This window comes from Salmo salar, chromosome ssa13, assembly GCF_905237065.1.
Source record: "Salmo salar chromosome ssa13, Ssal_v3.1, whole genome shotgun sequence".
In the NCBI taxonomy this organism is placed as follows: Eukaryota; Metazoa; Chordata; class Actinopteri; order Salmoniformes; family Salmonidae; genus Salmo; species Salmo salar.
Genome location: NC_059454.1, coordinates 34,545,966 through 34,557,454, shown reverse-complemented (window position 1 = coordinate 34,557,454; position 11,489 = coordinate 34,545,966). Strand labels below are relative to the sequence as shown.

Sequence of the window (11,489 nt, the reverse complement as noted above, 5' to 3'; positions counted from 1 at the left end):
TTGAAAACGTATTTTCCCAGTCTGAGCTATTTGTTTTTCAAAGTTTCTAGTTGTCTTGAACTCATTGAAGTCTGAGATTTCCCAGTTCCGAGTTTCCAGTTGTTTTTAAAGCGGCAGAAGTCATGCTGGATTGACAGCATGACCAATGCTGAATGTTTATCCTTTTAAGCTGGGAAAAGAGACCCTTAAACCCAGACCTAGACCACACATCCACTCCACTGAATAGCAGGCTAGTGATTGATTTGCAATGCTTGTAGTTAGCGACTGATTTCTTCCAAACCATTGTTGAATTTGCGAATTCCAACTTGTGTAATGTTTATGTCCAATGGCCAATGAGCACCGATACCTTTTATCTATAATTTCTCTTCATATGACAAGGATTGAAAATGATTTGCCAGTAGATTGTAGACTTGATTGATGATGATGACAACTACTAGCTTGCTAGCTAAGATTTTTGACATGATCAGTCCAATCAAGGCTACTGTAGATATAACATGAATTGACGTCATTTTAACTGTGGCCAATGACCTTGAGTCTTCTTGGATGGCCACTTCTGATGTAACTCTATGGCAGCACCAAAGGGGCTTGAATTTTCGAGCTCTCCCTGTAGATGTTGCTGTGACATAGTGTCCCAATGAGTGACAGAACTCTTAGCCAATCACTGCGCAACTAGAGAACATTACCAACCCCTAAGCTTCGTATTTTCCGCTAGCTGCCCCACCACCACCACAGAAAGCACTGAGCTAGACTGAAACACCTGCATTTTGGAGCTGCCTTACTCAAGAAGGCAAAAAAGAGACCATGTTTGTATGCAGCTTTATTAACTCAAATTTGTTTTATTTTACTTTGTTTGCAAACTAATGTGACACGTATTAATGCCAAAATAACATGCAAAACAGGCTCTGCCCCACCTGCCCTGAATGACAGGTCACCACAGCACCCATTGTAAGTCCTGTTTCCTTATGCACATGAGTAGATGGGGCTCATGGGGGAGAGGGCCTCCTGGCTCTTACTCTCCCTAAACTCTGGGTCTCTGTCATCCCTCTTCTTGTGTCCAGTGTACTGGCCAATGAAGGAGCCGTCCTCGTTGAACTAAATCTCCCGTCCATCACCGTACTCCACCAGACTGTCCTCACTCTCCGTCCATTTCATCATGGTGTGGACTGTCGTCTGACCCCTCCTGACTTTAGTCTCATCCTCCCTGGAAGAAAAGTGAGAATATTAGAGGCTGTGTTATGGCTCCCAGCTTTCACCATACAGTTCTAGACATTAAAACAGACTGACTGGTTGTAATACTTACCGTTGGGCAGAGTAGGGAATGGTGGTGACACAGCTTACCCTGAAATGTTCAAAAATATTGTTTATAATTTGTGTTGAGAGCTACAGTGTTGATGAACATTTCAATGAATTATCAACAATTTTTGTACATTTTAATCAAGTCACTTAAACCATTAACTTGTTTCAAGAGCGATAGCATGTTGAAATGCAGACTACCTAAACGTTTATTTTAGTTCCAATTTATTGGTTATAAATATAAAATACAGTCAATATATAAGTAAAATAATACAGTAGACATGGTGTACACTTGCATTAGTGTTCATATTATCATACCTTTCCAGAGACCTTCAGTTGTCCAAAGGAAAAATGTGAAAACATTAGTAGTCAGAATAGAGAGATCAATTCTAAGGATTGGGGAGTTATCAGGAAAAATACATTGTTCTGAAATAATGACAACACTGAATGCTACAATATTGTTAGGAAATTGAATGATTTGTTTCCCTGTTGAGTATTATTACCACACCATATTACAGTATGGATGGGTCTTTCTATAAACTAGAGTACCAGTGAGCAGTGTACAACTGTTTGGAGCTGTTACAAAGACATTCATGATTTTTATTTTAATGTGGATAAATTAAGAGATATGGGGGAACATAGATACATTCTATATAATTCATGATTTGATTCAAAACCTATGTTTAAGCCGTTTTTTGTGTTTGGGGTCTTCACAGATTTGGCAAAAATCGTGTGACATAAAACAATACCTTTCTTTCCTTAGATTTATGATACGGTTTGTTGTTTTATCGTATACTAAGCATTTAACAATTGAATTACACATTGATCTTGATCCTGTGAAATTCCTGGACATTGTTTATTTTTTTTGGTATGAGATCTCGGAAGTGTACTGTAACATCTTAACATTTCATATCTCCATATGTTATGGTGTGAAAACAGTTTTCATCGGCACACATATTCAAAAGAATGTATGTGATTGCAAAATACAATGTTTCAAACAGAAAGGGGTCAATAACATACACACTATACACAAACATGGATTTAGTACTGTAGATATGTGGTAGTGGTGGAGTAGGGGCCTGAGGGCACACAGTGTGTTGTGAAATCTGTGACTGTATTGTATAAACTGCCTTAATTCTGATGGACCCCAGGAATAGTAGCTGCTGTCTTGGCAGCATGTTCAAATGTGTGTGGGGTTAAATATGAAATGCTGGGTCAAGTGCAGAGCCAACACTTCCTGTCCTAAGAGGTCACCATTCTAACTCCATTCTATTCATTTATTTATTAATAGCTGCCCATACCGTGCCACAGTGCCAAGATAAAGTAAGATTTCTTAATTTCTGGATAAGATTTATTGTGTATTGACTTATGAACTGCTGTTACTGTAAATGGTTAGCTGACTGATATATCCTAGCTACCTAGCTAACCATTGGCAATCTTAAATGATGCAAAACAACCAAAACAGTACCTATTGTTAGACTAGAGATATGCCCTAGCTATAGTTATTCAGTGGTTGCACATCTAACTAGCTGAAATGAAGCAAGCGTGTGAATAGTAGGCATGCAAATAGATCCTTTCACTGTTTACAGCAGGTCTCTAGCTACCCAGACCTGTCTGATCAGCCTGATAGGGTGCCATGGGTGTGTACAGCCTGTGTGTATAGCAATGAAATTAAACATCCAACCAATGCTTCAAGTGTCGTGCTGTAGATCCACCATCCACCCGAAGGGTTGTGGCGTCCTGTCAAGAAACTACCCATAGACACTTGTGGAGATCTGAGAGGATTGGACAGGTGTAAGCAATACCTCCATAATTCCTCCAAGCCTATCAAAGGGTAAGTTGGGGCTCTCACCATGTCTCCATCAATCCCTCTCAGATCTCCACACGTGTCTAGACTCTGGGCAATAGGGGCTAGGGGTTATTTCTGGACAGGCCATGGGTATTATGGTAGCTCAGTCAGTCTGGCACTATCAAAACATTTTAATACTGTAACTGTCAAATGCTTGTTTCCTCTATCCTTGGGAGAATCTCAATTACATTTCCTTGATTTGTTGCATCCTCATCTCCTTCTCAAAACCCATTGGACAAGAACGTCAGAGTTCCCTCCTCTCTCACCTTCTTATCTAATGGGTTTTAAGGAGGCGGGGAGAGAGGACATGAGGAATGAAGGAAATGCAATCGAGATTCTCCCCCTGTTTCCTCCAATGCACTTTCAAGGAGAGGCAAGGAGTGGAGGAAACAAGAACAGAGGAAGCAAGGATGTGATGTCTAGTTTTCACCCAAACACACACACACACACACACACACACACACACACACACACACACACACACACACACACACACACACACACACACACACACACACACACACACACACACACACACACACACTGTCTTGTACAGCTAACCTTGTGGGGGGAAACAATATTCCCTAACCCCTAAACCTAACCCTAACCTCATCCCAAAAACCTAACCCTAACCTTAACCCAAAAACCTAACCCTAGCTCCTAACCCGAACCCTTTACGTAATTCTAACCCTGAAACTAATTCTAACCTTAACCCTAAACCCCATAGAAATAGCATTTGACCTCGTGTTTGTTTACTATTCTTGAATAGTTAAACACGTTCACACACACACCTACCTTAAAGAGTTTACTAATTCTAATGATTTCGCCAATAATTTGAATGATTATTGGTTATTATTATTGTCAATGATTTTGTTGACAGAACACGTATTATATTATTGTATTAAAAAATATAGAAATGCTGTTGATCTTTTTCATTTTCTGGAATGTTTAGCATGGCTTTAAATGATAGAGAAGTTGACTAAAGCACAAACAGACCTGGCTACTAGGCATGACAAAGAAACATGCAGTGTCCATGTTTCATGTGACATTTTGAATGACATGTAGATGTTTTATTGTTGCTAGGAGTTATGGTCTCAATGTGCCCATCTAGACTCTTACTCCTGTAATTATACATGTGAAGGTGCAAGAAAATCATGTTTAAATGTATATCAAACCATTTCGAAATGTTGACCCTGATGTCACGCATTGGCCTATTTATTTATAGAAAGAGTCGAATACATTTTCATATGACTGTAGATTACTGTTCATGTGGAAGGTTTTAGATACCATAGTTGGCTTGAAGGGAAACTGACACGATCAGCACTACCTCACAAAATGATTATACATGATGTACGTGGTTGACTTTGACCTACACAAATCCTGCATTGGCACTATTGATACTTATCTCAAGTCAAGGTTCTCAGTTGATTTTCAGCCAGTTCTTTTATATTGCCTACCGATAGTCAAATGATCCCTCCTGATCTTTATCATCCACCGGCTCCAATGTCACTTCTTTCTTGTCCCGTACTGAAAATAAAAAGCTCTGTCTTGTTACTCAGACCAAATATAATATAAGCACTGCCTACTTAGGGTAAATATATCCTATTCATTAGCTAATTTAGCACAATTGTGGGATTAGAAGCTTTATGCTAGTAATCGAACTATAGTATTAGGTCTGTTGGATCTGTCTCTCCATCTAAGAATGTTGGTCCTCTAATGGAGAAGTCTTGTGGACTATAGTATTGCTACAGTACCTCGGTATTTCCCCCCTCGGCTCCTCTTGATAAAGCAGACAACCAGCAGGATGAGCACGAAGAGGGCCACAGCACACATCACACCAATGACCCAGCCCTGAGTGGAGAGGTCCACCTGCTCCCGTGCATTAGCTGTATGTAAACACACACACACACAATTAATTGTCATGATAAAATCTGTAGGTGTGTGAATGTTTAATGGCTTGTAATTGTGTGTTGTGGTTGACCTGTGGTGTTTCACCTTCAGTTGTATAATGGGGTGATTCCTCTGTGTACCACTCTCCTACCCCGATTCTAGTCTGTGCTGCTATGGTGAATCTATAACGGGTGTAGCGATCATATCGGCGCACAGCAAAACTGGTGGTGTTTGGGGTAAATTCCTCAACACGCAATTCCTCCTCCCGGGTTGCATTCACTGTGGAGGGAGAGCACACCAGGGAGCCAAGAGAACTTGATTTAGAGACCCGCTTTACCTACTGTACCCACTTTGTTCACCTGACTGACAATGAGTAAGTCTTCCTACCTGTCTGATATTTCAGTATGTATCCGGTGATGATGCCATTGGGCTCTGCAGGAGTGTCCCAGTCCACCCAGATAGTGTCCAAATGTCTCTGCTGGATTCTGAAGAATCTTGGAGCAGAGGGTGCTAGAGACAAATACAATTCCGTTTAATTTTATTTGTCACATGCTTTCTAAACAGGTGTAGACTAACAGTGAAATGCTTACTTACGGGCCCTTCATAACAATGCAGAGAGAAAAAAAGATAAATAATAAAAACATTATAACGCAAGGAAGAAATACACAATGAGTAACAATAACTTTACTATATACACAAAGGGTAACAGTACAGAGTCAATTTGCAGGGATACAGGGTAATTGAGGAAGATACTGTATGTACATACAGTGTATTTGGAAAGTATTCAGACCCCTTGACTTTCTCCACATTTTGTTATGTTACAGCCTTATTCTAAAATGTATTAAATAGTTTTTTCCGTCATCAATCTACACACAATACCCCATAATGACAGAGCAAAAACAGGTTTTTAGAAATGTAGGGAAATTTAAAAAATATATAAAAAACAAATAGAATTTACTTAAGTATTCAGATCCTTTACTCAGTACTTTGTTGAAGCACCTTTGGCAGCGATTACAGCCTCGAGTCTTCTTGGGTATGACGCTACAAGCTTGGCACACCTGTATTTGGGACGGCAGGGTAACCTAGTGGTTAGAGCGTTGGGCTAGTAACCGAAAGGTTGCAAGTTCGAATCCCTGAGCTGACAAGGTACAAATCTGTTGTTCTGCCCCTGAACAAGGCAGTTAATCCACTGTTCCTAGGCCGTCATTGAAAATAAGAATTTGTTCTTAACTGACCTAGTTAAATAAAAATTGGGGAGTTTCTCCCATTTTTCTCTGCAGATCCTCTCAAGCTCTGTCTGGATTGGATGGGGAACGTCGCTGCACAGCTATTTTCAGGTCTCTCCAGAGATGTTCGATCGGGTTCAAGTCTGGGCTCTGGCTAGGCCACTCAAGGACATTCAGAGAGTTGTCCCAAAGCCACTCCAGCATTGTTTTGACTGTGTGCTTAGGATCATTGTCCTGTTGGAAGGTGAACCTTCGACCCAGTCTGAGGTTCTGAGCACTCTGGAGCAGGTTTTTAGACCAAAATGACCCCACAAAGTTCTCCATTTGATCAACTTTGTTTGTAGATTTGTTTAGTAATAGAGTTATAGTAATTAATAAAGTCCAGTTACAGATTCTTTTGACAAAGTAGAAACGAAAAATATAAAATGAATATAACGAGCCAGGTCATAGGTGAAATTATTTGCCGTATTCCTAAACAAAAGCACCAGTGCATAAACAATTGTAAAGGATTAATTGCATTAAAAGTAAATGTACAAATATATTCATGACAAGAAATAAAAACAGTCATTTGTTGATTGTATCGGACACTGTATTGGGCCCTTATACCCGTGCCTTTACGCATGAATCAATCTCTTCTTCTCTTTATGCTTCGGGTCCACAGTCAGCACACAGCTTCGGGGCTTTGTGTGAGCAAGCCCCACAAACAAATCGGTTGCATTGCACGCAGTTTTCATGGGCCTTGTTTAGTGTGCACCTGCCACAGGTGTTGTATAATCTTTCTGAAGCGGTTGCATAGCATGGTCTCTCGGAAAAAGTCCACTCCCTACCTATCAGACCAAAAATGACTCCACATCCATGGTCTTGCCGCCGTATGCAATAAAGAGTGCAATACATGCTTTGAGTTCATCCATAGACATGTCCCACGCCACGTACTATTTATTTTTCTGTGTGCATGCGCAACAGTAGAATCTCTGATGTGCTGCAACATCTGCATGTCACATAAACTCATCACTCTTTTCTACCCAAACCGTGCCATCCCTCCCAGAGTCCTCCTGTCAGGATGGCAGTTGAGATCATAGTCTCAGTTGGCTCTGTTCTGGTTTTCTGCGGGGAGGCTCAGGCATCGGAGGCGGAGGCTCGAAGTCAACATTAGAATCAGATGAAGACTTAATTAGCAATGTCGATTTCAAGCTGAATATCTGATCCCTCATCTGACTCCAACTCACTTACAGTAAATTCTGCAGCATTAAATGCTGTCAGTGCATGCGTCCATTCGTTTGGTTCGGCTTGCTATTGTGAACTACAAACATTGTATGTTGTACTCCGTGTCTGATTTGACTCTCTGAGGGGAAATTATATACAATTTTCCAGTCTTTCATAATAAAATAATTAGACCACCCACAACGCCCACAATTCTTCAATGTCATTACACTATTGTTCTAAATTCAATCATCCTATTCACCCTCATCATTCAGATCAATCAATATAATATTTAAATAAACACGTAGCATGTTTTCATTTCCCTTACAATAAATTAGGTTAGTAATAGAGTTACAGTAAATAACCCATCTGTTAACAGCTTCTTTTAACAAAGTAAAATGTAAAAGAGAATGGTGTCAAACCACAAGGCACATGGTCAAATTATGTGCTGCTTATAAACAGGCATAACAAACTCATAATTACACTATTGCCTTTCTAAATTAAATCATCCTTTTCACCCTCATCATTCAGTCAGGCCTTATTTAAATTCAATTGTAAAGTACAGTGAGGAATTATCGTCCATTCACCCATTTGTCATTAATTCAGAGAGGCGAGAGAGACGCTGTCACGACTTCCACCGAAGTCGGTCCCTCTCCTTGTTCAGGCGGCGTTCGGCGGTTGACGTCACCGGTCTTCTAGCCATCGCCGATCCACCTTTCATTTTCCATTTGTTTTGTCTTTGTTTTCTACACACCTGGTTTCATTCCCCAATTACACGTTTATGTATTTAACCCTCTGTTTCCCCCATGTTTTTGTGCGTGATTGTTTCTATGTTCATTCAGTACGTTATGGTTGGATTTTGACGGGTGCTGTTTTCACCCGTGTGTATTGATTACCGTTTATTGTTGGTCAAGTGTATTGTTACCTTGTGCCTTTATTTTGAGTAAAGTACGTTGCTCACTCATTCTGCTCTCCTGCGTCTGACTTCATGCACCAGCTACACCCACCTACTGACAGAATCATACACCAATCATATGGAGTCAGCAGGAGCAGACACCCCCGTAATAGGGGTCGAGGAGCGCGTCCAGCAGCATGCGGCCATGCTACAACATCTCAGCACCGCCATGGATCGCATCCTGCAGACTATGGATCGCTGGGAGAGAAGAGGAGTTCCTCCAGCGCCTCCACCAGCACCACCAAGGGCACCACTACTACTCCGAGGGAGTATGATGGGACGGCTGCGGGATGTCAGGGGTTCCTACTCCAGCTGGAGCTCTACCTGGCAACCGTCCACCCGGCTCCTTCGGGCCATGAGAGCATATCCGCCCTCGTCTCCTGCCTCTCAGGGAAAGCCCTGGAGTGGGCCAACGCCGTATAGGGGGAAGGAGAAGCGGTGTTGGACCAATTCGAGGATTTCAAACGCCGCTTCCAGGCAGTTTTCGACCACCCGCCTGAGGGTAGAGTGGCGGGTGAACGTCTCGTCCACCTTAGGCAGGGGACGAGGAGCGAACAGGAGTTTGCTTTGGACTTTCAGACCCTGGCTGCCGGCACGGGATGGAACGATAGGGCCCTGATCGATCACTACCATTGTAGTTTGCGTGAGGACGTCCATCGGGAGTTGGCCTGCAGGGACACCACTCTCACCTTTGACCAGCTGGTGGACCTGTCCCTCCGGTTGGATAACCTGCTGGCTACCCGCGGACGTCCAGATCGGGGTCTGTCGATTCCATCCCCCAGCACCACTGCTCCTACGCCCATGAAGCTGGGAGGGGCTGCACTTAGGGCGACTGGAGGAGGGGCCGGTCCATGCACCATCTGTGGCCGCAGAGGGCACACTGCCGGTCGGTGCTGGGGAGGTTCCTCTGGGAGTCGAGGCAGGAGGCAGGGCACTCATGTCACCCCAGGTGAGTCGGCACCAGGCTCACCCAGACCCCTCTGTTGCACACGTTTTTGTATATTAGTTTTCCTGAGTTTTCCCCGTATTCCCAGCATAAGGCGCTCGAAGATTCAGGCGCAGCTGGGAACTTTATTGACAGATCATTTGCCCATAGTTTAGGGATCCCTATTGTTCCAGTGGATATGCCCTTCCCAGTTCACGCCCTAGATAGTCGACCATTAGGGTCAGGGCTAATTAGGGAGGCCACCGCTCCACTGGGCATGGTGACGCAGGAGGGTCACAAGGAGGGAATCAGTCTCTTCCTTATTGATTCTCCTTCGTTTTCTGTGGTGCTGGGCCTACCCTGGTTGGCCTGTCATGACCCCACTATTTCGTGGCAACAGAGGGCTCTCACGGGGTGGTCATGAAAGTGCTCGGGGAGGTGTTTAGGGGTTTCCGTTGGTGCGACTACGGTGGAAAGTCCAGACCAGGTCTCCACCGTGCGCATCCCCTCTGAATATGCCGATTTGGCTCTCGCATTCTGTAAGAAGAGGGCGACTCAATTACCACCCCATCGACGGGGGGATTGTGCGATAAATCTCCTAGTAGACGCAGCACTTCCCAGGAGTCACGTGTATCCCCTGTCACAGGAGGAGATGGCGGCTATGGAAACATATGTCTCCGAATCCCTGGGACAGGGGTACATTCGGCCCTCCACTTCACCTGCCTCCTCGAGTTTCTTTTTTGTGAAGAAGAAGGATGGAGGTCTGCGCCCGTGTACTATCGAGGTATCAACCAGATCACCGTTAGGTACAGTTACCCGCTACCTCTCATAGCCAGTGTGATTGAGTCAATGCACGAGGCACGCTTCTTCACCAAATTGGATCTCAGGAGCGCTTACATCCTGGTGCGTATCCAGGAGGGAGACGAGTGGAAGACGGCTTTCAGTACCACCTCAGGGCACTATGAGTACCTCATCATGCCGTACGGGTTGATGAATGCTCCATCAGTCTTCCAGGCCTTTGTAGACGAGATTTTCGCGGACCTGCCCGGGCAGGGTGTATTGGTGTATATTGATGACATCATGATATACTTCGCTGTACGCGCCGAGCATATGTCCCTGGTGCGCAGGGTGGGCACGTCGACGGGTGCTGTTTTCACCCGTGCGTAATTGATTACCGTTTATTGTTGGTCAAGTGTATTGTTACCTTGTGCCTTTATTTTGAGTAAAGTACGTTGCTCACTCATTCTGCTCTCCTGCACCTGACTTCATGCACCAGCTACACCCACCTTCTGACAGACGCATTAGCACCTGGCTGGGTACCAACATCCTACAACACATTGTCTTGGAGGGTTAAGTTGGGAATAGGTGTGAAAAAACTGGTAAAAAGGCTCAATACTTTTCTGTTTGTGATTTCAGAACGCTGACAAATGAGTAGTGTAAAATCCAAACATTTAGGAAAAGTCGGTGAAGGAGCAGGACAATGCTTTTTTTTTGCAGATTTTTTAATTTTACAAAATCAAACATCAGTGGCCGTTGCCCTATGATGGTTCTAGTGTTAATCAGTCTCATGGCTTGGGGGTAGAAGCTGTTTAGTGTCCTGTTGGTTCTAAACTTGGTACATCTGTACTGTTTGTTGTGCGTTAGCAGAGAACAGTCTATGACTTGAGTGGCTGAAGTCTTTGACAATTATAGGGCCTTACTCTGACACCGCCTGGTATAGAGGTCCTGGGTAGTAGGGAGCTCGGCCCAAGTGATGTACTGGGCCGTACACACTGCCCTCTGTAGCGCCTTGCGGTCAGATGCAGCCAGTCAAGATGCTCTCAATGGTGCAGCTGTAGAACTTTGAGGATCTGAGGGCCCATGCCAAATATTTTCAGCCTCCTGAGGGGAAAGAGGCATTGTCGTTTCCTCTTCACGAATGTGTTGGTGTCTGCGGATCATGATCATTCCTTAGTGAACATGAAGCTTTCAATCTGCTCCACTACAGCCCTGTCGATGTGTATGGGGCGTGCTCGGGCCCGCTGTTTCCTGTAGTCCACTATCAGCTCTTGCTGACATTGAGGGAGAGGTTGTTGTCCTTGCACCACACTGCCAGGTCTCTGACCTCCTCCCTGTAGGCTGTCTCATCGTCGTCCATGATCAGGCCTACCC

The 11,489-nt window shown here is 43.9% G+C and overlaps 1 protein-coding gene across 2 annotated transcripts in view; it reads right to left on the bottom strand.

The window, feature by feature from the left end:
- Positions 1-823: 823 nt before the first annotated feature.
- The window catches only part of LOC106567268 (neurofascin), a 32,840-nt gene continuing 22,174 nt past the window's right edge, over positions 824-11,489 (bottom strand). The window contains exons 22-28 of one of the 2 annotated variants that reach the window (XM_045693170.1): positions 5,420-5,542; positions 5,138-5,311; positions 4,897-5,028; positions 4,600-4,669; positions 1,612-1,623; positions 1,301-1,339; positions 824-1,201 (exon numbers count right to left, since the gene is read on the bottom strand). In XM_045693170.1, the coding sequence (XP_045549126.1) occupies positions 1,093-1,201; positions 1,301-1,339; positions 1,612-1,623; positions 4,600-4,669; positions 4,897-5,028; positions 5,138-5,311; positions 5,420-5,542 (659 nt within the window). In that variant the 3' untranslated portion in view covers positions 824-1,092. The remainder of the gene's footprint in view (positions 1,202-1,300; positions 1,340-1,611; positions 1,624-4,599; positions 4,670-4,896; positions 5,029-5,137; positions 5,312-5,419; positions 5,543-11,489) is intronic. The other variant, XM_045693171.1, reaches the window with a different exon arrangement.